At 56.9% G+C, this 27,696-nt stretch overlaps 1 protein-coding gene across 2 annotated transcripts in view; it reads right to left on the reverse strand.

The window, feature by feature from the left end:
- AEBP2 (AE binding protein 2) overlaps positions 1 to 25,373 on the reverse strand; it is a 54,237-nt gene extending 28,864 nt beyond the window's left edge. Inside the window, exon 1 of one of the 2 annotated variants that reach the window (XM_077267251.1) lies at positions 24,926 to 25,373. In XM_077267251.1, coding sequence (XP_077123366.1) covers positions 24,926 to 25,323 — 398 coding nt within the window. In that variant the 5' untranslated portion in view covers positions 25,324 to 25,373. The remainder of the gene's footprint in view (positions 1 to 24,925) is intronic. The other variant, XM_077267250.1, reaches the window with a different exon arrangement.
- Between the last annotated feature and the right edge of the window lie 2,323 nt (positions 25,374 to 27,696).

The following is a 27,696-nucleotide window of genomic DNA, read 5'->3' on the forward strand; positions in this document are numbered from 1 at the left end:
CCTGGTCCGTCTCCACGGTCCGCGGCTTCCATGGCAGAACAAAAACAGGGCTAAATGTCTGTAGTTAGCTGTAGGAATACTTGCTCCAAACTCAGCCTCCGCCTTTGGCATTCCCCCAGACCAGCAAATGGGCCTTTGAAGCTGTGGTGAAATATGTATGTATGTACAGTATGTATAATATATATATATATATATATATATATATATATATATATATATATATATATATATATATATATACACACAGTATATAGAGCTAGGAAGTGTCAAATGTCCCCTTTCTTCTTGGCTTCCAGCAGGACCCCCTGGTGAGATTTGAGAGAGAATTCTACTTGTCCCAGGAAAATCCATATTAACACCTGGGTGCGAATCTGCTGCCTTCAGGACAGATGTTACATTATTGCCAGTGACACAATAAATCTATACATAGTCCGCTGCACACATATATACATATATATATATATATATATATATATATAAAAGCTCAAAGAAAGAGGCAGCACTCCATTTCATCTGTGAGAATGTGGAAGGTTTAATGAACCCACTTGTCTGGGCGACGTTTCAGCTCCATCTGAGCCTTTCTCTACTCTGTGCTTATTTATACGTGTCTCCACAATCAGTAATTAGTCCCAATTACAGTTTACAGTAAAGTACATTTACAAGACAGGACTTAGTTATAACAACATAAGGTGCTTGTAGGTGTTAAACTATAACTTCTTACTGCCCTTCAGATCTTATAAGTCTCTTACTCCCTGCGATCGCTAGAGTAATAGTTTCTTTACATCACTCACCCTAGGAGACATGTGGACTCATGGAGGACGCCGGGTACGATGGACTGCGCACCACTGCCATGGAGCGCCTCCCTGACCAATAGGAAGCTTTGCGTGGCAATCTTCTGTCTGCGCATGCGCAGTATTAGACGCTATGTTCGTTGTGGCATCGCTAGATTAATAGTTTCTTTACATCACTCACCCTAGGAGACGTGGACTCATGGAGGACGCCGGGTACGATGGACTGCGCACCACTGCCATGGAGCGCCTCCCTGACCAATAGGAAGCTTTGCGTGGCAATCTTCTGTCTGCGCATGCGCAGTATTAGACGCCATGTTCGTTGTGGCATCGCTAGATTAATAGTTTCTTTACATCACTCACCCTAGGAGACGTGGACTCATGGAGGACGCCGGGTACGATGGACTGCGCACCACTGCCATGGAGCGCCTCCCTGACCAATAGGAAGCTTTGGTGGCAATCTTCTGTCTGCGCATGCGCAGTATTAGACGCCATGTTCGTTGTGGCATCGCTATATTAATAGTTTCTTTACATCACTCACCCTAGGTGACGTGGACTCATGGAGGACGCCGTGTACGATGGACTGCGCACCACTGCCATGGAGCGCCTCCCTGACCAATAGGAAGCTTTGGTGGCAATCTTCTGTCTGCGCATGCGCAGTATTAGACGCCATGTTCGTTGTGGCATCGCTATATTAATAGTTTCTTTACATCACTCACCCTAGGAGACGTGGACTCATGGAGGACGCCGGGTACGACAGACTGCGCCTCACTGCCATGGAGCGCCTCCCTGACCAATAGGAAGCTTTGCGTGGCAATCTTCTGTCTGCGCATGCGCAGTATTAGACGCCATGTTCGTTGTGGCATCGCTAGAGTAATAGTTTCTTTACATCACTCACCCTAGGAGACATGTGGACTCATGGAGGACGCCGTGTACGATAGACTGCGCACCACTGCCATGGAGCGCCTCCCTGACCAATAGGAAGCTTTGCGTGGCAATCTTCTGTCTGCGCATGCGCAGTATTAGACGCCATGTTCGTTGTGGCATCGCTAGATTAATAGTTTCTTTACATCACTCACCCTAGGAGACGTGGACTCATGGAGGACGCCGGGTACGATGGACTGCGCACCACTGCCATGGAGCGCCTCCCTGACCAATAGGAAGCTTTGGTGGCAATCTTCTGTCTGCGCATGCGCAGTATTAGACGCCATGTTTGTTGTGCCATCGCTATCTGCACACGTACGATTTTGGTATATAGGCGAGACGACATGGGCATTCAAGGTTAGGATGAACGAACATTGTTATACGATTAGAAAGAAAAAAAATGGACCTTCCAGTCCCCAGCATTTTGTGGAACTTAATCACACTGAAAAGGAGCTTAAGAGCAGGATGATAGATGTGGTCCCAAACTTGAGGAGAAGGGGATAGAGAACAAATGTGAAAAAAGAAGGAACTTAAGTGGATCTATGAGCTCAAAACACTTCAACCAAAGGGATTAAATGTGGACTGTTATAGAGGGGTATGTACGGACCTTGTTCTATATTTATAATTGTGGTTCAGTTGATGACAAATTATTTAGTCATTATACACCCTAAGGTTTTTCAAGAAAGTTTTTTTGTTTGCCTTTCAGATGTATATCTTTGTGAAGACACTTGCCTTGGAGAGATGTGGTATCATGGAGGATGAAGACATCACATCACATATATATATATATATATATATATATATATATATATATATATATATAATTTTTTTTCTATTTTTCATATATTTTTTTCATATATATTTTTTTCAATTTTTTTGTAAATTTTTTTATTTAATATTGAAATATTCATTTATACTCTATATGCTATCTGGCTATCTGGATGTGTTCACAAGTGGATGGATTATTGATTAAATAAAAAACAAACAATTATGTAAAGAAACTCTCCTATGTCGTGGACCTGGACAATGGTGCGGTATCAGACAGGTGTCGCTATTTTAACACTTTGATCCGGAGGGACCACGCTGGGACATTGCGACCTTCTGTGGCCCTCGGAGACAACCTGAGCATGGTGCCGTCCGGGGGGCCAGGATTTGCCTCTGCACCTTAAATAGTCCGTATTGGTCCGATTGTTAAAAGTCTGGAATCCTAGAGGAGTACCTGGAATACATTGGACTATAATAAGGTCCTTGCGTAAGTCACATCCACTCCATTTTTGATTAATCAGTACAGGTTTAATAATAAAAAGCATTTTTACATATAGCCTGAATAGCAAGTGAGTGTATATGAGGTTTATCTGGCCTGAGAGCATGTGTGTGCAGATAGCGATGCCACAACGAACATGGCGTCTAATACTGCGCATGCAGAAGATTGCCACACAAAGCCTCCTATTGGTCAGGAGGCGCTCCATGGCAGTGGGCTGCAGTGAACGCTGTCTATCGTACACGGTGTCCTCCATGAGTCCACATGTCTCCTAGGGTAAGTGCAAATATGAGTGATGTAAAGAAACGATTCTTATTGGGACTAATTACTGATTGTGGAGACACGTATAAATAAGCACAGAGTAGAGAAAGGCTCAGATGGAGCTGAAACGTCGCCCAGACAAGTGGGTTCATTAAACCTTCCACATTCTCACAGATGAAATGGAGTGCTGCCTCTTTTTTTGAGTATATATATATATATATATATATATATATATATATATATATATATATATATATATGTATATATATGTGTGTGCAGCGGACTATGTATAGATTTATTGTGTCACTGGCAATAATGTAACATCTGTCCTGAAGGCTGCAGGTTCGCACCCAGGTGTTAATATGGATTTTCCTGGCACAAGTAGACGTCTGTCTCCAATCTCACCAGGGGGTCCTGCTGGAAGCCAAGAAGAAAGGGAACACTTGACACCTCCTAGCTCTTAACCCCTTCATGACCCAGCCTATTTTGGCCTTAATGACCTTGCCATTTTTTGCAATTCTGACCAGTGTCCCTTTATGAGGTAATAACTCAGGAACGCTTCAACGGATCCTTGCGGTTCTGAGATTGTTTTTTCGTGACATATTGGGCTTCATGTTAGTGGTAAATTTAGGTCGATAATTTCTGAGTTTATTTGTGAAAAAAACGGAAATTTGGTGAAAATTTTGAAAATTTTGCAATTTTCACATTTTGAATTTTTATTCTGTTAAACCAGAGAGTTATGTGACACAAAATAGTTAATAAATAACATTTCCCACATGTCTACTTTACATCAGCACAATTTTGGAAACAAATTTTTTTTTTGCTAGGAAGTTATAAGGGTTAAAATTTGACCAGTGATTTCTCATTTTTACAACAAAATTTACAAAACCATTTTTTTTAGGGACCACCTCACATTTGAAGTCAGTTTGAGGGGTCTATATGGCTGAAAATACCCAAAAGTGACACCATTCTAAAAACTGCACCCCTCAAGGTGCTCAAAACCACATTCAAGAAGTTTATTAACCCTTCAGGTGTTTCAGAGCAGCAGAAGCAACAAATAGGGGAAAAATTAACATTTAACTTTTTAGTCACAAAAATGATCTTTTCGCAACAATTTTTTTATTTTCCCAAGGGTAAAAGGAGAAACTGGACCACGGATGTTGTTGTCCAATTTGTCCTGAGTACGCTGATGCCTCATATGTGGGGGTAAACCACTGTTTGGGCGCACGGCAGGGCTCGGAAGGGAAGGAGCGCCATTTGACTTTTTGAATTAAAAATTGGCTCCAATCTTTAGCGGACACCATGTCGCGTTTGGAGAGCCCCCGTGTGCCTAAACATTGGAGCTCCCCCACAAGTGACCCCATTTTGGAAACTAGACCCCCCAAGGAACGTATCTAGAAGCATAGTGAGCACTTTAAACCCCCAGGTGCTTCACAAATTAATCCGTAAAAATGAAAAAGTACTTTTTTTTTCACACAAATTTTCTTTTAGCCTCAATTTTTTCATTTTCACATGGGCAACAGAATAAAATGGATCCTAAAATTTGTTGGGCAATTTCTCCTGAGTACGCCAATACCTCAAATGTGGGGGTAAACTACTGTTTGGGCACATGGTAAGGCTCGGAAGGGAAGGAGCGCCATTTGACTTTTTGAATGAAAAATTATCTCCATCGTTAGCGGACACCATGTCAGGTTTGGAGAGCCCCTGTGTGCCTAAACATTGGAGCTCCCCCACAAGTGACCCCATTTTGGAAACTAGACCCCCCAAGGAACTTATCTAGATGCATAGTGAGCACTTTAAACCCTCAGGTGCTTCACAAATTGATCCGTAAAAATGAAAAAGTACTTTTTTTTCACACAAAATTTTTTTTAGCCTCATTTTTTTCATTTTCACATGGGCAACAGGATAAAATGGATCCTAAAATTTGTTGGGCAATTTCTCCTGAGTACGCCGATACCTCATATGTGGGGGTAAACCACTGTTTGGGTGCACGGCAAGGCTTGGAAGGGAAGGCGCGCCATTTGACTTTTTCAATGGAAAATTAGCTCCAATCGTTAGTGGACACCATGTTGCGTTTGGAGAGCCCCTGTGTGCCTAAACATTGGAGCTCCCCTACAAGTGACCCCATTTTGGAAACTAGACCCCCCAAGGAACTAATCTAGATGTATAGTGAGCACTTAAAACCCCCAGGTGCTTCACAGAAGTTTATAACGCAGAGCCATGAAAATAAAAAAATATTTTTCTTTCCTCAAAAATGATTTTTAGCCCGGAGTTTTTTATTTTCCCAAGGATAATAGGAGAAATTGGACCCCAAATGTTGTTGTCCAGTTTGTCCTGACTACGATGATACCCCATATGTGGGGGTAAACCACTGTTTGGGCGCACGGCAGGGCTCGGAAGGGAAGGCACGCCATTTGGCTTTTTGAATGGAAAATTAGCTTCAATCATTAGCGGACACCATGTCGCGTTTGGAGAGCCCCTGTGTGCCTAAACATTGGAGCTCCCCTACAAGTGACCCCATTTTGGAAACCAGACCCCCCAAGGAACTAATCTAGATGTATAGTGAGCACTTAAAACCCCCAGGTGCTTCACAGAAGTTTATAACGCAGAGCCATGAAAATAAAAAAATATTTTTCTTTCCTCAAAAATGATTTTTAGCCCGGAGTTTTTTATTTTCCCAAGGATAATAGGAGAAATTGGACCCCAAATGTTGTTGTCCAGTTTGTCCTGACTACGATGATACCCCATATGTGGGGGTAAACCACTGTTTGGGCGCACGGCAGGGCTCGGAAGGGAAGGCACGCCATTTGGCTTTTTGAATGGAAAATTAGCTTCAATCATTAGCGGACACCATGTCGCGTTTGGAGAGCCCCTGTGTGCCTAAACATTGGAGCTCCCCTACAAGTGACCCCATTTTGGAAACTAGACCCCCCAAGGAACTAATCTAGATGTATAGTGAGCACTTAAAACCCCCAGGTGCTTCACAGAAGTTTATAACGCAGAGCCATGAAAATAAAAAAATATTTTTCTTTCCTCAAAAATGATTTTTAGCCCGGAGTTTTTTATTTTCCCAAGGATAATAGGAGAAATTGGACCCCAAATGTTGTTGTCCAGTTTGTCCTGAGTACGATGATACCCCATATGTGGGGGTAAACCACTGTTTGGGCGCACGGCAGGGCTCGGAAGGGAAGGCACGCCATTTGGCTTTTTGAATGGAAAATTAGCTTCAATCATTAGCGGACACCATGTCACGTTTGGAGAGCCCCTGTGTGCCTAAACATTGGAGCTCCCGCACAAGTGACCCCATATTGGAAACTAGACCTCCCAAGGAACTAATCTAGATGTGTGGTGAGCACTTTGATCCCTCAAGTGCTTCACAGAAGTTTATAACGCAGAGCCATGAAAATAAAAAATTATTTTTCTTTCCTCAAAAATGATTTTTTAACCCACAATTTTTTATTTTCCCAAGGGTAACAGGAGAAATTGGACCCCAAAAGTTGTTGTGCAGTTTCTCCTGAGTACGCTGATACCCCATATGTGGGGGTAAACCACTGTTTTGGCACACGTCGGGGAGCGGAAGGGAAGTAGTGACGTTTTGAAATGCAGACTTTAATGGAATGCTCTGCGGGCGTCACGTTGCATTTGCAGAGCCCCTGATGTGCCTAAACAGTAGGAACTCCCCACAATTGACCCCACTTTGGAAACTAGACCCACAAGGGAACTAATCTAGATGTGTGGTGAGCACTTTGATCCCTCAAGTGCTTCACAGAAGTTTATAACGCAGAGCCGTGAAAATAAAAAATGTGTTTTCTTTCCTCAAAAATATTTTTTTAGCCCAGAATTTTTTAATTTTCCCAAGGGTAACAGGAAAAATTTGATCCCAAAAGTTGTTGTCCAGTTTCTCCTGAGTACGCTGATACCCCATATGTGGGGGTAAACCACTGTTTGGGCACATGGCGGGGCTCGGAATGGAAGTAGTGACGATTTGGAATGCAGACTTTGATGGAATGGTCTGCGGGAATCATGTTACGTTTGCAGAGCCCCTGATGTGCCTAAACAGTAGAAACCCCCCACAAGTGACCCCATTTTGGAAACTAGACCCCCCAAGGAACTTATCTAGATGTGTGGTGAGCACGTTCAACCCCCAAGTGCTTCACAGAAGTTTACAACGCAGAGCCGTGAAAATAAAAAATAATTTTTCTTTCCTCAAAAAAGATGTTTTAGCAAGCAATTGTTTATTTTCACAAGGGTAACAGGAGAATTTGGACCCCAATATTTGTTGCTCAGTTTGTTGTGAGTACGCTGATACCTCATATGTGGGGGTAAACCACTGTTTGGGCGCACGTCAGGGATCGGAAGGGAAGTAGTGACATTTGAAATGCAGACTTTGATGGAATGGTCTGCGGGCGTCACGTTGCATTTGCAGAGCCCCTGATGTGCCTAAACAGTAGAAACCCCCCCACAAGTGACCCCATTTTGGAAACTAGACCCCAAAAGGATCTTATCTAGATGTGTGGTGAGCACTTTCAACCCCCAAGTGTTTCACATAAGTTTATAACGCAGAGCCCTGAAAATAAAAAATAATTGTTCTTTCCTCAAAATTATGTTTTAGCAAGTAATTTTTTTTTTTTGCAAGGGTAACAGGAGAAATTGGACCCCAATAGTTGTTGCCCAGTTTGTCCTGAGTACGCTGGTATCCCATATGTGGGGGTAAACCACTGTTTGGGCGCACGTCGGGGCTTGGAAGGGAGGGCGCACCATTTGACTTTTTGAACGCAAGATTGGCTGGAATCAATGGTGGCGCCATGTTGCATTTGGAGACCCCTGATGTGCCTAAACAGTGGAAACCCCTCAATTCTAACTTCAACACTAACCCCAACACACCCCTAACCCTAATCCCAACTGTAGCCATAACCATAATCACAACCCTAACCCCAACACACCCCTAACCACAACCCTAACCCCAACACACCCGTAACCCTAAATCCAACCCTAACCCTAATCCTAACCCTAATCCCAACCCTACCCACAACTGTAACCCCAACACAACCCTAACCCTATCCTTAACCCTAACCACAAGCCTAATCTTAACCCTATTTCCAACCCTAGCCCTAATTCCAACCCTAAGGGTACCGTCTCACATAACGATTTACCAAAGATCACGACCAGCGATACGACCTGGCCGTGATCGTTGGAAAGTCGTTGTGTGGTCGCTGGGGAGCTGTCACACAGACCGCTCTCCAGCGACCAACGATGCCAAGGTCCCAGGTAACCAGGGTAAACATCGGGTTACTAAGCACAGGGCCGCGCTTAGTAACCCGATGTTTACCGTGGTTACCAGCGTAAAAGTAAAAAAAAAAAAACGTACATACTCACATTTCGGTGTCCTTCAGGTCCCTTGCCGTCTGCTTCCCGCTCTGACTGAGTGCCGCCATACAGTGAGAGCAGAGCGCAGCGGTGACGTCACTGCTGTGCTGTGCTCTCACTTTCCGGCCGGCAGACAGTCAGAGCGGGAAGCAGACGGCAAGGGACCTGAAGGACACCGAAATGTGAGTATGTACGTTTTTTTTTTTTTTTTACTTTTACGCTGGTAACCACGGTAAACATCAGGTTACTAAGCGCGGCCCTGCGCTTAGTAACCCGATGTTTACCCTGGTTACAAGTGAACGCATCGCTGGATCGCTGTCACACACACCGATCCAGCGATGACAGCGGGAGATCCAGCGACGAAAGAAAGTTCCAAACGATCTGCTACGACGTACGATTCTCAGCAGGGTCCCTGATCGCTGCTGCGTGTCAGACACAACGTCATGGATCGTACCGTCGTAGCGACCAAAGTGCCACTGTGAGACGGTACCCTAACTCTAATTCCAACCCTAACCCTAAGGCTATGTGCCCACTTTGCGGATTCGTGTGAGATTTTTCCGCACCATTTTTGAAAAATCCGCAGGTAAAAGGCACTGCGTTTTACCTACGGATTTACAGCGGATTTCCAGTGTTTTTTTGTGCGGATTTCACCTGCGGATTCCTATTGAGGAACAGGTGTAAAACGCTGCGGAATCCGCACAAAGAATTGACATGCTGCGGAAAATACAATGCAGCGTTTCTGCATGGAATTTTCCGCACCATGGGCACAGCGGATTTGGTTTTCCTTAGGTGTACATGGTACTGTAAACCTGATGGAAAACTGCTTCGAATTCGCAGCGGCCAATCCGCTGCGAATCCGCGGCCAATCCGCTGCGTATCCGCTGCGTATCCGCGGCCGATCCGCTGCGTATCCGCTGCGTATCCGCTGCGTATCCGCTGCGGATCCGCGGCCGATCCGCTGCCGATCCGCTGCGGATCTGCGGCCGATCCGCTGCGTATCCGCTGCGGATCCGCTGCGGATCCGCTGCCGATCCGCGGCCGATCCGCTGCGTATCCGCTGCCGATCCGCTGCGTATCCGCTGCCGATCCGCTGCGGATCCGCGGCCGATCCGCTGCGTATCCGCGGCCGATCCGCTGCGTATCCGCTGCGGATCCGCGGCCGATCCGCTGCGGATCCGCTGCCGATCCGCTGCGGATCCGCTGCCGATCCGCTGCGGATCCGCTGCCGATCCGCTCTGTGTGCACATGCCATAACCCTACCCCTAACCCTACCCGTAACCCTAACCCTACCCCTAACCCTACCCCTAGTTCTAACCCTAGTTCTAACCCTAACCCTAGTGGAAAAAGAAAAAAAAAAAATTCTTTATTTTATTATTGTCCCTATGGGGGTGATAAAGGGGGGGGTTATTTATTATTTTTTTTATTTTGATCGCTGTGATAGAACCTACCACAGCGATCAAAATGTACCTGTAAGGAATCTGCCGACTGGCAGATTCGGCGGGCGCACTGAGCATGCGCCGGCCATTTTCCAAGATGGCGGCGCCCAGCGAGGAGACGGCCGGACACCGGGAGGATCGGTAAGTATGAAGGGGTGGGGGGGGGGGGGGGTGTCGGAGCACAGGGGGGGTGATCGGACCACAGGGGGGCTTTATTCACACAAGGAGGGAGCGGACAGGAGGACGGGGGAGCCGGCAGGCGGACGGAGGGGACCGGAGGACTAACGGAGGACTGGGGGGGGCGATCGGTGGGGTGGGGGGGGGTCCACTTAAGTATTTCCAGCCATGGCCGATGATATTGCAGCATCGGCCATGGCTGGATTGTAATATTTCACCAGTTTTTTAGGTGAAATATTACAAATCGCTCTGATTGGCAGTTTCACTTTCAACAGCCAATCAGAGCGATCGTAGCCACGGGGGGGTGAAGCCACCCCCCCTGGGCTGAAGCACCACTCCCCCTGTCTCTGCAGATCGGGTAAAATCGGAGTTAACCCCTTCACCCGATCTGCAGGGACGCGATCATTCCATGACGCATACGCTGCGTCATAGGTCGGGAAGGCACAGACTTTCATGACGCAGCGTATGCGTCAAAGGTCGGGAAGGGGTTAAGGTACCTTCACACTAAACAACTTTACTACGAGAACGACAACGATCCGTGACGTTGCAGCGTCCTGGATAGCGATCTCGTTGAGTTTGACACGCAGAAGCGATCTGGATCCCGCTGTGAAATCGCTGGTCGGAGCTAGAAGTCCAGAACTTTATTTGGTCGCTAGATCGTCATGTTTGACAGCAAAAGCAACGATGTCAGCAATGTTTATACATGGGGCGTGAACGATAAGTGAGTCGCCGTTACGTCACTGGATCGCTCCTGCATCGTTCCGGAGCTGCTGTGTTTGACGTCTCTACAGCGACCTAACAGCGACGCTGTTAGGTCGGATCGTTGTCTATATCGCTGGAGCGTCGCTTAGTGTAACGGTACCTTTAGAGGAGAGATGTTAATTACAGCGTGATAGTATCTCTGGGAGAGCTGTTACACAAAGGATCTCAAGAGAAAAAAATATATTTATTGGGGGTGTGGCCGTGGTCCAATCAAAAACCAAGCAGTTTGATATTAACCTGAGGGGCCGGTCTAGAAATCTGACCTCCAGACCAAAGCTATAAATTAGATCTGTATACAGAGAATCGTGTTCACATGTGAGGGCAGCCTGAGAAGCTGATGTGTTCCACCAACTCCATTCACCCCCCTCAGGGAGCAGAAAGCAGACTACCAAGTTAGATGATTTCTGTAAGTTTCTCCTGTTTATTTTATACTGTTTTGCATAAGTTGTATGTCTTTTTATTATCATATTTTCATAACTTTTCTTACTGTAAGCACTGAACCTTTTGTATTAAACTATAAAACTTTAACAAGATGAACCTTGAATGTTCTTAAGAATCCATAGCCTAAGGTGTGTGAGCCTTATGAGTGGTAGACATTACTATTAATATTTCCGGGACTCATCGCCCGTGTATTCAGTAAGTGGTGGCAGCGTGTATGAGTGGTAGACAATATTATTATTAATATTTCTGGGACTCATCGCTCGCGTGTTCGATGAGTGGTGGCAGCGTGTATGAGTGGTGGCAGCGTGTATGAGCGGGTGTGTGGCCTGGGTCGGTGTGTGATTTATGCTCCCATTACAGCATAGGACAGATGTTGAATGCTGGACTGCGAGAGATTAACCCTTGCAGGCACAACCCAAGTCACGTGCTGAGAGCAGGCACGTGACGAATAAGTGACACCACAAAGTAGGGATCCGTGACAAATCTCGGGGGGGGGGGGGGGGGGGCTTAAAGGTATAGAGCCCTGTGTCCCCAGCAATTACCACAGGGGTGTGAACTCTTGTGCAGTTACCAGCCAACTGGCTTCCTTTGAGTCAAGCTGCCATGCACATTGTGGCAGCACAGATCTCAGTACAAGGCTACGAGATATTGAATCTGGAAAATGATCTATAGTAATAGAATGCAATATCTCTGACCTTAGCAGGGCACATCATCGGCATCTGCATTCCTTCCCCCATACGCCCGTGCCCGACAGCCACCTCTAGAACTATGTTATTGAGCTTAGCTACCAGGAATTACATACGCTAGGCATATTTGGTCTCCCTGCACAGATAAAATCCAGCAGAACCCAGTGGCACCACCGCCATCCTATTTATAGCTTCAGGTGGAAAGTTATAGGCATCCACGGTTCTAGACAGAAAACCATGCTCTCAGATATGGGAGGAGAGAGGCTGCACAGCCCAGGGGTGGGCGCAGCGTGTGGGTGGGGCAGCCTAGGGGATAATAGGCAGGTCTTCATTTTGGAGTCAGTCTTTCTACTGGCAGGAGGCCCATTAGGTGACGTGGCCACAGAATCACGTAACAAAGATATGGACCTGTGATTCATCAGCGCCTCCCTGTGGTCACATGCTACATAACACGGTAATTGTAATCTATCTGTACCCTACCCATGTACTACACTACTGACTGTATACTTGCATGTCTGTTATTGTAACTATATACCTGTATCTTTCTAGTGCACCTTTTGGTGATTAAATATAAAATTAATCTTGGGCTGTCTTTTATCTCGATTCACGAATCCCCATGTCCGCATGCTCGGTTGGTGATTAGACGCTACCCGGGTTGGTTTCTGACCTGATATAAGCCTGCTGTCGGATGGGGCTTATATCTAATGAGGAACTGGTGGCAGCATACCGTACTGTGTTAGTGAGGAGCTGACAGTGACGGACAGGAGGTTTATATATATATCCCCAGTCTGGACTGGTGATGTATATCCCCCGTCACTGGGAGCGCCTCAATAACTTGTACGTATAAGGGAAGCCTTCCAGAGGCTCTTTGCCCTTGGTGCAGTTCCCTGACTGATCTGGGGCAAGTGGTGGCGCCAGAGAGACGATCCCAGCTGCGTCCTTCTCTACCCTCGCCAGTGGTGAGTAGAGTCAACACCCCTCTTCCCTTGTGCGATCCATCACTCTAGCTTTTAACCCTTAGCTGGCCCCTCCCGTATTCGCCACCGCCTCTCTGGGTTGGACTGAATTCTCCTCCATTTTCCTCCTAGCTGAAATAATTCCCAATATCTAGGATGGGTCGTAACGTAATAGTGGGAGGTCTAAACGGGGCAACAGACACCTCAATGGGTTCATTAGGGCTGGACCTATAGAGAGAGTCCAAACTTGGGTCGGCTAAGTGGTTCTGGAGAGCCGGTCTCTATAGCTCAGTATCCGGGACCGCTGGAGAGATATGAGACGCAGCGGTGCGAGCGGAGGGCTCCCAGGGTTCTCACCCCTGAGATGTACAGTGCGTGCGGAGGGCTCCCAGGGTTCTCACCCCTGAGATGTACGGTGCGTGCGGGGGGCTCCCAGGGTTCTCACCCCTGAGATGTACGGTGCGTGCGGAGGGCTCCCATGGTTCTCACCCCTGAGATGTACGGTGCGTGCGGAGGGTTCTCACCCCTGAGATGTACGGTGCGTGCGGAGGGCTCCCAGGGTTCTCACCCCTGAGATGCACGGTGCGTGCGGAGGGCTCTCACCCCTGAGATGTACGGTGCGTGCGGGGGGCTCCCAGGGTTCTCACCCCTGAGATGTACGGTGCGTGCGGAGGGCTCCCAGGGTTCTCACCCCTGAGATGTACGGTGCGTGCGGAGGGCTCCCATGGTTCTCACCCCTGAGATGTACGGTGCGTGCGGAGGGTTCTCACCCCTGAGATGTACGGTGCGTGCGGAGGGCTCCCAGGGTTCTCACCCCTGAGATGCACGGTGCGTGCGGAGGGCTCTCACCCCTGAGATGTACGGTGCGTGCGGGGGGCTCCCAGGGTTCTCACCCCTGAGATGTACGGTGCGTGCGGAGGGCTCCCAGGGTTCTCACCCCTGAGATGTACGGTGCGTGCGGAGGGCTCCCATGGTTCTCACCCCTGAGATGTACGGTGCGTGCGGAGGGCTCCCAGGGTTCTCACCCCTGAGATGTACGGTACGTGCGGAGGGCTCCCAGGGTTCTCACCCCTGAGACACACGGAGCGTGCGGAGGGCTCCCAGGGTTCTCACCCCTGAGATGTATGGTGCGTGCGGAGGGCTCCCAGGGTTCTCACCCCTGAGATGCACGGTGCATGCGGAGGGCTCTCACCCCTGAGATGTACGGTGCGTGCGGAGGGCTCCCAGGGTTCTCACCCCTGAGATGTACGGTGCGTGCGGGGGGCTCCCAGGGTTCTCACCCCTGAGATGTACGGTGTGTGCGGAGGGCTCCCAGGGTTCTCACCCCTGAGATGTACGGTGCGTGCGGGGGGCTCCCAGGGTTGTCACCCCTGAGATGTACGGTGCGTGCGGAGGGCTCCCAGGGTTCTCACCCCTGAGATGTACGGTGCGTGCGGAGGGCTCCCAGGGTTCTCACCCTGAGATGTACGGTGCGTGCGGGGGGCTCCCAGGGTTCTCACCCCTGAGATGTACGGTGCGTGCGGAGGGCTCCCAGGGTTCTCACCCCTGAGATGCACGGTGCGTGCGGAGGGCTCCCAGGGTTCTCACCCCTGAGATGTACGGTGCGTGCGGAGGGCTCCCAGGGTTCTCACCCCTGAGATGTACGGTGCGTGCGGAGGGCTCCCAGGGTTCTCACCCCTGAGATGTATGGTGCATGCGGAGGGTTCTCACCCCTGAGATGTACGGTGCGTGCGGAGGGCTCCCAGGGTTCTCACCCCTGAGATGTATGGTGCGTGCGGAGGGCTCCCAGGGTTCTCACCCCTGAGATGTACGGTGCATGCGGGGGGCTCCCAGGGTTCTCACCCCTGAGATGTACGGTGCGTGCGGGGGGCTCCCAGGGTTCTCACCCCTGAGATGTACGGTGCGTGCGGGGGGCTCCCAGGGTTCTCACCCCTGAGAAGCACGGTGCGTGCGGAGGGCTCCCAGGGTTCTCACCCCTGAGATGTATGGTGCGTGCGGAGGGCTCCCAGGGTTCTCACCCCTGAGATGCACGGTGCGTGCGGAGGGCTCCCAGGGTTCTCACCCCTGAGATGCACGGTGCGTGTGGAGGGCTCCCAGGGTTCTCACCCCTGAGATGTACGGTGCGTGCGGGGGACTCCCAGGGTTCTCACCCCTGAGATGTACGGTGCGTGCGGGGGGCTCCCAGGGTTCTCACCCCTGAGATGTACGGTGCGTGCGGGGGGCTCCCAGGGTTCTCACCCCTGAGATGTACGGTGCGTGCGGGGGGCTCCCAGGGTTCTCACCCCTGAGATGTACGGTGCGTGCGGGGGGCTCCCAGGGTTCTCACCCCTGAGATGTACGGTGCGTGCGGGGGGCTCCCAGGGTTCTCACCCCTGAGATGTACGGTGCGTGCGGGGGGCTCCCAGGGTTCTCACCCCTGAGATGTACGGTGCGTGCGGAGGGTTCTCACCCCTGAGATGTACGGTGCGTGCGGGGGGCTCCCAGGGTTCTCACCCCTGAGATGTACGGTGCGTGCGGGGGGCTCCCAGGGTTCTCACCCCTGAGATGTACGGTGCGTGCGGGGGGCTCCCAGGGTTCTCACCCCTGAGATGTACGGTGCGTGCGGGGGGCTCCCAGGGTTCTCACCCCTGAGATGTATGGTGCGTGCGGAGGGCTCCCAGGGTTCTCACCCCTGAGATGTACGGTGCGTGCGGGGGGCTCCCAGGGTTCTCACCTCTGAGATGTACGGTGCGTGCGGGGGGCTCCCAGGGTTCTCACCCCTGAGATGTATGGTGCGTGCGGAGGGCTCCCAGGGTTCTCACCCCTGAGATGTATGGTGCGTGCGGAGGGTTCTCACCCCTGAGATGTACGGTGCGTGCGGAGGGCTCCCAGGGTTCTCACCCCTGAGATGTACGGTGCGTGCGGAGGGCTCCCAGGGTTCTCACCCCTGAGATGTATGGTGCGTGCGGAGGGCTCCCAGGGTTCTCACCCCTGAGATGTATGGTGCGTGCGGAGGGTTCTCACCCCTGAGATGTACGGTGCGTGCGGAGGGCTCCCAGGGTTCTCACCCCTGAGATGTATGGTGCGTGCGGAGGGCTCCCAGGGTTCTCACCCCTGAGATGTACGGTGCGTGCGGGGGGCTCCCAGGGTTCTCACCCCTGAGATGTACGGTGCGTGCGGGGGGCTCCCAGGGTTCTCACCCTGAGATGTACGGTGCGTGCGGAGGGCTCCCAGGGTTCTCACCCCTGAGATGCACGGTGCGTGTGGAGGGCTCCCAGGGTTCTCACCCCTGAGATGTACGGTGCGTGCGGGGGACTCCCAGGGTTCTCACCCCTGAGATGTACGGTGCGTGCGGGGGGCTCCCAGGGTTCTCACCCCTGAGATGTACGGTGCGTGCGGGGGGCTCCCAGGGTTCTCACCCCTGAGATGTACGGTGCGTGCGGGGGGCTCCCAGGGTTCTCACCCCTGAGATGTACGGTGCGTGCGGGGGGCTCCCAGGGTTCTCACCCCTGAGATGTACGGTGCGTGCGGGGGGCTCCCAGGGTTCTCACCCCTGAGATGTACGGTGCGTGCGGAGGGTTCTCACCCCTGAGATGTACGGTGCGTGCGGGGGGCTCCCAGGGTTCTCACCCCTGAGATGTACGGTGCGTGCGGGGGGCTCCCAGGGTTCTCACCCCTGAGATGTACGGTGCGTGCGGGGGGCTCCCAGGGTTCTCACCCCTGAGATGTACGGTGCGTGCGGGGGGCTCCCAGGGTTCTCACCCCTGAGATGTACGGTGCGTGCGGAGGGCTCCCAGGGTTCTCACCCCTGAGATGTACGGTGCGTGCGGAGGGCTCCCAGGGTTCTCACCCCTGAGATGTACGGTGCGTGCGGGGGGCTCCCAGGGTTCTCACCCCTGAGATGTACGGTGCGTGCGGGGGGCTCCCAGGGTTCTCACCCCTGAGATGTACGGTGCGTGCGGAGGGCTCCCAGGGTTCTCACCCCTGAGATGTACGGTGCGTGCGGGGGGCTCCCAGGGTTCTCACCCCTGAGATGTACGGTGCGTGCGGAGGGCTCCCAGGGTTCTCACCCCTGAGATGTACGGTGCGTGCGGGGGGCTCCCAGGGTTCTCACCCCTGAGATGTACGGTGCGTGCGGAGGGCTCCCAGGGTTCTCACCCCTGAGATGTACGGTGCGTGCGGGGGGCTCCCAGGGTTCTCACCCCTGAGATGTACGGTGCGTGCGGAGGGCTCCCAGGGTTCTCACCCCTGAGATGCACGGTGCGTGCGGAGGGCTCCCAGGGTTCTCACCCCTGAGATGTACGGTGCGTGCGGGGGGCTCCCAGGGTTCTCACCCCTGAGATGTATGGTGCGTGCGGAGGGCTCCCAGGGTTCTCACCCCTGAGATGTACGGTGCGTGCGGGGGGCTCCCAGGGTTCTCACCCCTGAGATGTACGGTGCGTGCGGAGGGCTCCCAGGGTTCTCACCCCTGAGATGTACGGTGCGTGCGGAGGGCTCCCAGGGTTCTCACCCCTGAGATGCACGGTGCGTGCGGAGGGCTCCCAGGGTTCTCACCCCTGAGATGTACGGTGCGTGCGGGGGGCTCCCAGGGTTCTCACCCCTGAGATGTATGGTGCGTGCGGAGGGCTCCCAGGGTTCTCACCCCTGAGATGTATGGTGCGTGCGGAGGGCTCCCAGGGTTCTCACCCCTGAGATGTACGGTGCGTGCGGGGGGCTCCCAGGGTTCTCACCTCTGAGATGTACGGTGCGTGCGGGGGGCTCCCAGGGTTCTCACCCCTGAGATGTACGGTGCGTGCGGAGGGCTCCCAGGGTTCTCACCCTGAGATGTACGGTGCGTGCGGGGGGCTCCCAGGGTTCTCACCCCTGAGATGTACGGTGCGTGCGGGGGGCTCCCAGGGTTCTCACCCTGAGATGTACGGTGCGTGCGGAGGGCTCCCAGGGTTCTCACCCCTGAGATGTACGGTGCGTGCGGAGGGTTCTCACCCCTGAGATGTACGGTGCGTGCGGAGGGTTCTCACCCCTGAGATGTATGGTGCGTGCGGAGGGTTCTCACCCCTGAGATGTACGGTGCGTGCGGAGGGTTCTCACCCCTGAGATGTACGGTGCGTGCGGAGGGTTCTCACCCCTGAGATGTATGGTGCGTGCGGAGGGTTCTCACCCCTGAGATGTACGGTGCGTGCGGAGGGTTCTCACCCCTGAGATGTACGGTGCGTGCGGAGGGTTCTCACCCCTGAGATGTACGGTGCGTGCGGAGGGCTCCCAGGGTTCTCACCCTGAGATGTACGGTGCGTGCGGGGGGCTCCCAGGGTTCTCACCCCTGAGATGTACGGTGCGTGCGGGGGGCTCCCAGGGTTCTCACCCTGAGATGTACGGTGCGTGCGGAGGGCTCCCAGGGTTCTCACCCCTGAGATGTACGGTGCGTGCGGAGGGTTCTCACCCCTGAGATGTACGGCGCGTGCGGAGGGTTCTCACCCCTGAGATGTACGGTGCGTGCGGAGGGCTCCCAGGGTTCTCACCCTGAGATGTATGGTGCGTGCGGGGGGCTCCCAGGGTTCTCACCCCTGAGATGTACGGTGCGTGCGGAGGGCTCCCAGGGTTCTCACCCCTGAGATGTGCGGTGCGTGCGGAGGGCTCCCAGGGTTCTCACCCCTGAGATGTACGGTGCGTGCGGAGGGTTCTCACCCCTGAGATGTACGGTGCGTGCGGAGGGTTCTCACCCCTGAGATGTACGGTGCGTGCGGGGGGGCTCCCAGGGTTCTCACCCCTGAGATGTGCGGTGCGTGCGGAGGGCTCCCAGGGTTCTCACCCCTGAGATGTACGGTGCGTGCGGAGGGTTCTCACCCCTGAGATGTACGGTGCGTGCGGAGGGTTCTCACCCCTGAGATGTACGGTGCGTGCGGGGGGCTCCCAGGGTTCTCACCCCTGAGATGTACGGTGCGTGCGGGGGGCTCCCAGGGTTCTCACCCCTGAGATGTACGGTGCGTGCGGAGGGTTCTCACCCCTGAGATGTGCGGTGCGTGCGGAGGGCTCCCAGGGTTCTCACCCCTGAGATGTATGGTACGTGCGGGGGGCTCTCACCCCTGAGATGTACGGTGCGTGCGGAGGGTTCTCACCCCTGAGATGTACGGTGCGTGCGGAGGGTTCTCACCTCTGAGATGTACGGTGCGTGCGGGGGGCTCTCACCCCTGAGATGTACGGTGCGTGCGGGGGGCTCTCACCCCTGAGATGTACGGTGCGTGCGGAGGGCTCCCAGGGTTCTCACCCCTGAGATGTACGGTGCGTGCGGGGAGCTCCCAGGGTTCTCACCCCTGAGATGTACGGTGCGTGCGGAGGGTTCTCACCCCTGAGATGTGCGGTGCGTGCGGAGGGCTCCCAGGGTTCTCACCCTGAGATGTACGGTGCGTGCGGGGGGCTCCCAGGGTTCTCACCCCTGAGATGTACGGTGCGTGCGGAGGGTTCCCAGGGTTCTCACCCCTGAGATGTACGGTGCGTGCGGAGGGTTCTCACCCCTGAGATGTACGGTGCGTGCGGAGGGTTCTCACCACTGAGATGTACGGTGCGTGCGGAGGGCTCCCAGGGTTCTCACCCCTGAGATGTACGGTGCGTGCGGAGGGTTCTCACCCCTGAGATGTACGGTGCGTGCGGAGGGTTCTCACCACTGAGATGTACGGTGCGTGCGGGGGGGCTCCCAGGGTTCTCACCCCTGAGATGTGCGGTGCGTGCGGAGGGCTCCCAGGGTTCTCACCCCTGAGATGTACGGTGCGTGCGGAGGGTTCTCACCCCTGAGATGTACGGTGCGTGCGGAGGGTTCTCACCCCTGAGATGTACGGTGCGTGCGGGGGGCTCCCAGGGTTCTCACCCCTGAGATGTACGGTGCGTGCGGGGGGCTCCCAGGGTTCTCACCCCTGAGATGTACGGTGCGTGCGGAGGGTTCTCACCCCTGAGATGTGCGGTGCGTGCGGAGGGCTCCCAGGGTTCTCACCCCTGAGATGTATGGTACGTGCGGGGGGCTCTCACCCCTGAGATGTACGGTGCGTGCGGGGGGCTCTCACCCCTGAGATGTACGGTGCGTGCGGAGGGCTCCCAGGGTTCTCACCCCTGAGATGTACGGTGCGTGCGGGGGGCTCCCAGGGTTCTCACCCCTGAGATGTACGGTGCGTGCGGAGGGTTCTCACCCCTGAGATGTGCGGTGCGTGCGGAGGGTTCTCACCCCTGAGATGTACGGTGCGTGCGGAGGGCTCCCAGGGTTCTCACCCTGAGATGTACGGTGCGTGCGGGGGGCTCCCAGGGTTCTCACCCCTGAGATGTACGGTGCGTGCGGAGGGCTCCCAGGGTTCTCACCCCTGAGATGTACGGTGCGTGCGGAGGGTTCTCACCCCTGAGATGTACGGTGCGTGCGGAGGGTTCTCACCCCTGAGATGTACGGTGCGTGCGGGGGGGCTCCCAGGGTTCTCACCCCTGAGATGTGCGGTGCGTGCGGAGGGCTCCCAGGGTTCTCACCCCTGAGATGTACGGTGCGTGCGGAGGGTTCTCACCCCTGAGATGTACGGTGCGTGCGGAGGGTTCTCACCCCTGAGATGTACGGTGCGTGCGGGGGGCTCCCAGGGTTCTCACCCCTGAGATGTACGGTGCGTGCGGGGGGCTCCCAGGGTTCTCACCCCTGAGATGTACGGTGCGTGCGGAGGGTTCTCACCCCTGAGATGTGCGGTGCGTGCGGAGGGCTCCCAGGGTTCTCACCCCTGAGATGTATGGTACGTGCGGGGGGCTCTCACCCCTGAGATGTACGGTGCGTGCGGAGGGTTCTCACCCCTGAGATGTACGGTGCGTGCGGAGGGTTCTCACCTCTGAGATGTACGGTGCGTGCGGGGGGCTCTCACCCCTGAGATGTACGGTGCGTGCGGGGGGCTCTCACCCCTGAGATGTACGGTGCGTGCGGGGGGCTCTCACCCCTGAGATGTACGGTGCGTGCGGGGGGCTCTCACCCCTGAGATGTGCGGTGCGTGCGGAGGGTTCTCACCCCTGAGATGTACGGTGCGTGCGGGGGGCTCTCACCCCTGAGATGTACGGTGCGTGCGGAGGGTTCTCACCTCTGAGATGTACGGTGCGTGCGGGGGGCTCTCACCCCTGAGATGTACGGTGCGTGCGGGGGGCTCTCACCCCTGAGATGTACGGTGCGTGCGGGGGGCTCTCACCCCTGAGATGTACGGTGCGTGCGGGGGGCTCTCACCCCTGAGATGTACGGTGCGTGCGGGGGGCTCTCACCCCTGAGATGTGCGGTGCGTGCGGAGGGTTCTCACCCCTGAGATGTACGGTGCGTGCGGAGGGTTCTCACCCCTGAGATGTACGGTGCGTGCGGAGGGTTCTCACCTCTGAGATGTACGGTGCGTGCGGGGGGCTCTCACCCCTGAGATGTACGGTGCGTGCGGGGGGCTCTCACCCCTGAGATGTACGGTGCGTGCGGGGGGCTCTCACCCCTGAGATGTACGGTGCGTGCGGGGGGCTCTCACCCCTGAGATGTACGGTGCGTGCGGGGGGCTCTCACCCCTGAGATGTACGGTGCGTGCGGGGGGCTCTCACCCCTGAGATGTACGGTGTGTGCGGGGGGCTCTCACCCCTGAGATGTACGGTGCGTGCGGGGGGCTCTCACCCCTGAGATGTACGGTGCGTGCGGGGGGCTCTCACCCCTGAGATGTACGGTGCGTGCGGGGGGCTCTCACCCCTGAGATGTACGGTGCGTGCGGGGGGCTCTCACCCCTGAGATGTACGGTGCGTGCGGGGGGCTCTCACCCCTGAGATGTACGGTGCGTGCGGGGGGCTCTCACCCCTGAGATGTACGGTGCGTGCGGAGGGCTCTCACCCCTGAGATGTACGGTGCGTGCGGGGGGCTCTCACCCCTGAGATGTACGGTGCGTGCGGCGGGGGGCTCTCACCCCTGAGATGTACGGTGCGTGCGGGGGCTCTCACCCCTGAGATGTACGGTGCGTGCGGGGGGCTCTCACCCCTGAGATGTACGGTGCGTGCGCAGGGCTCTCACCCCTGAGATGTACGGTGCGTGCGGGGGGCTCTCACCCCTGAGATGTACGGTGCGTGCGGGGGGCTCTCACCCCTGAGATGTACGGTGCGTGCGGGGGGCTCTCACCCCTGAGATGTACGGTGCGTGCGGGGGGCTCTCACCCCTGAGATGTATGGTGCGTGCGGAGGGTTCTCACCCCTGAGATGTACGGTGCGTGCGGGGGGCTCTCACCCCTGAGATGTACGGTGCGTGCGGGGGGCTCTCACCCCTGAGATGTACGGTGCGTGCGGAGGGTTCTCACCCCTGAGATGTACGGTGCGTGCGGGGGGCTCTCACCCCTGAGATGTACGGTGCGTGCGGGGGGCTCTCACCCCTGAGATGTACGGTGCGTGCGGGGGGCTCTCACCCCTGAGATGTACGGTGCGTGCGGGGGGCTCTCACCCCTGAGATGTACGGTGCGTGCGGGGGGCTCTCACCCCTGAGATGTACGGTGCGTGCGGGGGGCTCTCACCCCTGAGATGTACGGTGCGTGCGGGGGGCTCTCACCCCTGAGATGTACGGTGCGTGCGGGGGGCTCTCACTCCTGAGATGTACGGTGCGTGCGGAGGGTTCTCACCCCTGAGATGTACGGTGCGTGCGGGGGGGCTCCCAGGGTTCTCACCCCTGAGATGTACGGTGCGTGCGGGGGGCTCCCAGGGTTCTCACCCCTGAGATGTACGGTGCGTGCGGAGGGTTCTCACCCCTGAGATGTACGGTGCGTGCGGGGGGCTCTCACCCGAGATGTACGGTGCGTGCGGAGGGTTCTCACCCTGAGATGTACGGTGCATGCGGGGGGCTCTCACCCCTGAGATGTACGGTGCGTGCGGGGGGCTCTCACCCCTGAGATGTACGGTGCGTGCGGGGGGCTCTCACCCGAGATGTACGGTGCGTGCGGGGGGCTCTCACTCCTGAGATGTACGGTGCGTGCGGAGGGTTCTCACCCTGAGATGTACGGTGCATGCGGGGGGCTCTCACCCCTGAGATGTACGGTGCGTGCGGGGGGCTCTCACCCCTGAGATGTACGGTGCGTGCGGGGGGCTCTCACCCCTGAGATGTACGGTGCATGCGGGGGGCTCTCACCCCTGAGATGTACGGTGCGTGCGGAGGGTTCTCACCCTGAGATGTACGGTGCATGCGGGGGGCTCTCACCCCTGAGATGTACGGTGCGTGCGGGGGGCTCTCACCCCTGAGATGTACGGTGCGTGCGGGGGGCTCTCACCCCTGAGATGTACGGTGCGTGCGGGGGGCTCTCACCCCTGAGATGTACGGTGCGTGCGGGGGGCTCTCACCCCTGAGATGTACGGTGCGTGCGGGGGGCTCTCACCCCTGAGATGTACGGTGCGTGCGGGGGGCTCTCACCCCTGAGATGTACGGTGCGTGCGGGGGGCTCTCACCCCTGAGATGTACGGTGCATGCGGGGGGCTCTCACCCCTGAGATGTACGGTGCGTGCGGGGGGCTCTCACCCCTGAGATGTACGGTGCGTGCGGGGGGCTCTCACCCCTGAGATGTACGGTGCGTGCGGGGGGCTCTCACCCCTGAGATGTACGGTGCGTGCGGGGGGCTCTCACCCCTGAGATGTACGGTGCGTGCGGGGGGCTCTCACCCCTGAGATGTACGGTGCTCTCATCATTCATCTCTAGATGTCGGGGACGCTCTGTCTAGAGCTTTAGTATGATGTGGGCCGCCGTGCACAGGACAGCAGGGGTCCCAGCGCTGCTCCTCCTGCTCGTCTTCATTAACACGCGGCCAAATGGTAAAGTTCTTGGTCCTTATCCCATGGGTGGGGGCCACGTCAGGAGCAGAGGGAGAACCGGGAGAATCTATGGGGCCGGAATTCACAAATCCCCCTCACACATTATGTGGGTGGGGTCTGCAGTGGGCGGAGCTCTCCATCCTTGGGGTTATATGGGCGGAGCCAGCCGTGATTGGCACTATGTGGGTGGGGTCTGCAGTGGGCGGAGCTCTCCATCCTTGGGGTTATATGGGCGGAGTCAGCCGTGAATGGCACTATGTGGGTGGGGTCTGCAGTGGGCGGAGCTCTCCATCCTTGGGGTATATGGGCGGAGTCAGCCGTGAATGGCACTATGTGGGTGGGGTCTGCAGTGGGCGGAGCTCTCCATCCTTGGGGTTATATGGGCGGAGTCAGCTGTGAATGGCACTATGTGGGTGGGGTCTGCAGTGATTTACCCTATGTGGGCGGAGTACCTGTGGTCAGCACTGTGGGCGGTGTCCGGAGGGAGGAATCACTCGTGATTTGCACTACGTGGGCGGGGCCAGCAGTGGGCGGAGTCAGCCTTGATTTACACTATGTGGGTGGAGTCCGCGCTCGGCATGGCCAGCAGTGGGTGGGTCCAGCCATGGCCGTCACTCTGTGGGCGGAGTCACTGAAGATTTACACTGTGTGGAGTCCGCTGTCGGAAGTGGGCGGAGTCAGCCGTGGTCTGCACCATGTGGGCGGAGTCAGCTGTGATCTGCACCATGTGGGCGGAGTCCGCCGTGATCTGTACCATGTGGGCGGAGCCACTAGTGATTTGCACCATGTGGGTGGAGTCCGCGGCCAGCAGTGGGTGGAGTCAACAAGTGGTCGGCACCATGTGGGCGGAGTCAGCCGATATTTACACCATGTGGGCGGGGCCAGCAGTGGGCGGAGTCAGCCGTTGGTCGGCACCATGTGGGCGGGGCCAGCCGATATTTACACCATGTGGGCGGGGCCAGCCGTTGGTCGGCACCATGTGGGCGGAGTCAGCCGTTGGTCGGCACCATGTGGGCGGAGTCAGCCGTTGGTCGGCACCATGTGGGCGGAGTCCAGCCGTGTCCGGCCCCCGCTCTCTCACCTGTCCTCCGAGTCCATGCGGCTGAGCGGCTCCCCGTCGCCCTCCAGGCTGGTCCTGCGGCCGCTGCTCTGTCCGGCGCTGCTGTAGCCGTCGTCGGCCCCGGAGCTGCTCCCGGCCGTGCTGCTGCCGGCGGTGCTGGGCGCGCTGCTGCTGCTGCCCGGGCTGGGCCCGTCCTCCGGCCGGCTGCTCCCCCGCTCCCCGTCCAGGCTGCTCCCGGCCGGGCTGTCCGAGCGCTCGGAGCCGCCGCTGCTCTCCTCGTCCTCCTCTTCATCCTCCTCGTCGTCCTCCTCCTCCTCCGCACGTCCCGCGGCCTCATCCTCGGGCGGCTCCGGGGCTGCGGCCTGCTGTGCGGGGCTCCCGGCGGAGGAAGGCTGAGGCTCCGAGCTAGCGGCGGCCATAACTACCGTGCGTGACGTCACAGGGGCGGGACTGCAGACACAGGGGCGGGGCTGCAGACACAGGGGCGGGGCACGGGACACAACAGCAAAAACCGCGAGCAGCGGGTCACGTGGTGGGCGCCGTCTGTGACGTCACATGCCTCGGGGGGGGGGGGGAGGAGGATGACGTCAGGGTCACGTGGTTCTCCGGGATCTCACGCGGTGTCTGCCGACAGCCGGGATGAGCGGGCGCCCCGGTGTGCGAAGGGGAGGAGTCTGCATGTGTGCGGGGGAGGGGATCAGCAGAGGGAGGAGTCTGCGTGTGTGCGGGGGAGGGGCCGGGGAGCAGCAGAGGGAGGAGTCTGCGTGTGTGTGGGGGAGGGGCCGGGGAGCAGCAGAGGGAGGAGTCTGCGTGTGTGCGGGGGAGGGGCCGGGGAGCAGCAGAGGGAGGAGTCTGCATGTGTGCGGAGGAGGGGGCGGGGATCAGCAGAGGGAGGAGTCTGCGTGTGTGCGGGGGAGGGGCCGGGGGGCAGCAGAGGGAGGAGTCTGCGTGTGTGCGGGGGAGGGGCCGGGGAGCAGCAGAGGGAGGAGTCTGCGTGTGTGCGGGGGAGGGGCCGGGGAGCAGCAGAGGGAGGAGTCTGCGTGTGTGCGGGGGAAGGGGCCAAGGAGCAGCAGAGGGAGGAGTCTGCGTGTGTGCGGGGGAGGGGCCGGGGAGCAGCAGAGGGAGGAGTCTGCGTGTGTGCGGGGGAGGGGCCGGGGAGCAGCAGAGGGAGGAGTCTACGTGTGTGCGGGGGAGGGACCGGGGATCAGCAGAGGGAGGAGTCTGCATGTGTGCGGGGGAGGGGGCGGGGATCAGCAGAGGGAGGAGTCTGCGTGTGTGCGGGGGAGGGGCCGGGGAGCAGCAGAGGGAGGAGTCTGCGTGTGTGCGGGGGAGGGGCCGGGGAGCAGCAGAGGGAGGAGTCTGCGTGTGTGCGGGGGAGGGGCCGGGGAGCAGCAGAGGGAGGAGTCTGCGTGTGTGCGGGGGAGGGGCCGGGGAGCAGCAGAGGGAGGAGTCTGCGTGTGTGGGGGGGAGGGGCCGGGGAGCACCAGAGGGAGGAGTCTGCATGTGTGCGGGGGAGGGGCCGGGGATCTGCAGAGGGAGGAGTCTGCATGTGTGAGGGGGCGGGGATCAGCAGAGGGAGGAGTCTGCATGTGTGCAGGGGAGGGGGCGGGGATCAGCAGAGGGAGGAGTCTGCATGTGTGCGGGGGAGGGGATCAGCAGAGGGAGGAGTCTGCATGTGTGCGGGGGAGAGGGCGGGGATCAGCAGAGGGAGGAGTCTGCATGTGTGCGGGGGAGGGGGCGGGGATCAGCAGAGGGAGGAGTCTGCATGTGTGCGGGGGAGGGGATCAGCAGAGGGAGGAGTCTGCGTGTGTGCGGGGGAGGGGCCGGGGAGCAGCAGAGGGAGGAGTCTGCGTGTGTGCGGGGGAGGGGCCGGGGAGCAGCAGAGGGAGGAGTCTGCGTGTGTGCGGGGGAGGGGCCGGGGAGCAGCAGAGGGAGGAGTCTGCATGTGTGCGGGGGAGGGGCCGGGGATCAGCAGAGGGAGGAGTCTGCATGTGTGAGGGGGCGGGGATCAGCAGAGGGAGGAGTCTGCATGTGTGCGGGGGAGGGGATCAGCAGAGGGAGGAGTCTGCATGTGTGCGGGGGAGGGGGCGGGGATCAGCAGAGGGAGGAGTCTGCATGTGTGCGGGGGAGGGGATCAGCAGAGGGAGGAGTCTGCATGTGTGCGGGGGAGGGGCCGGGGATCAGCAGAGGGAGGAGTCTGCGTGTGTGCGGGGGAGGGGGATCAGCAGAGGGAGGAGTCTCCGTGTGTGCGGGGGAGGGGAGCAGCAGAGGGAGGAGTCTGCGTGTGTGCGGGGGAGGGGCCGGGGAGCAGCAGAGGGAGGAGTCTGCGTGTGTGGGGCAGGGGCCGGGGAGCAGCAGAGGGAGGAGTCTGCGTGTGTGTGGGGGAGGGGCCGGGGAGCAGCAGAGGGAGGAGTCTGTGTGTGTGTGGGGGAGGGGCCGGGGAGCAGCAGAGGGAGGAGTCTGCATGTGTGCGGGGGAGGGAATCAGCAGAGGGAGGAGTCTGCGTGTGTGCGGGGGAGGGGCCGGGGAGCAGCAGAGGGAGGAGTCTGCGTGTGTGCGGGGGAGGGGCCGGGGAGCAGCAGAGGGAGGAGTCTGCGTGTGTGCGGGGAGGGGCCGGGGAGCAGCAGAGGGAGGAGTCTGCGTGTGTGCGGGGGAGGGGCCGGGGAGCAGCAGAGGGAGGAGTCTGCATGTGTGCGGGGGAGGGGCCGGGGATCAGCAGAGGGAGGAGTCTGCATGTGTGCGGGGGAGGGGATCAGCAGAGGGAGGAGTCTGCGTGTGTGCGGGGGAGGGGC

Source organism: Ranitomeya variabilis, chromosome 5 (genome assembly GCF_051348905.1).
Source record: "Ranitomeya variabilis isolate aRanVar5 chromosome 5, aRanVar5.hap1, whole genome shotgun sequence".
Lineage (NCBI taxonomy): Eukaryota > Metazoa > Chordata > Amphibia > Anura > Dendrobatidae > Ranitomeya > Ranitomeya variabilis.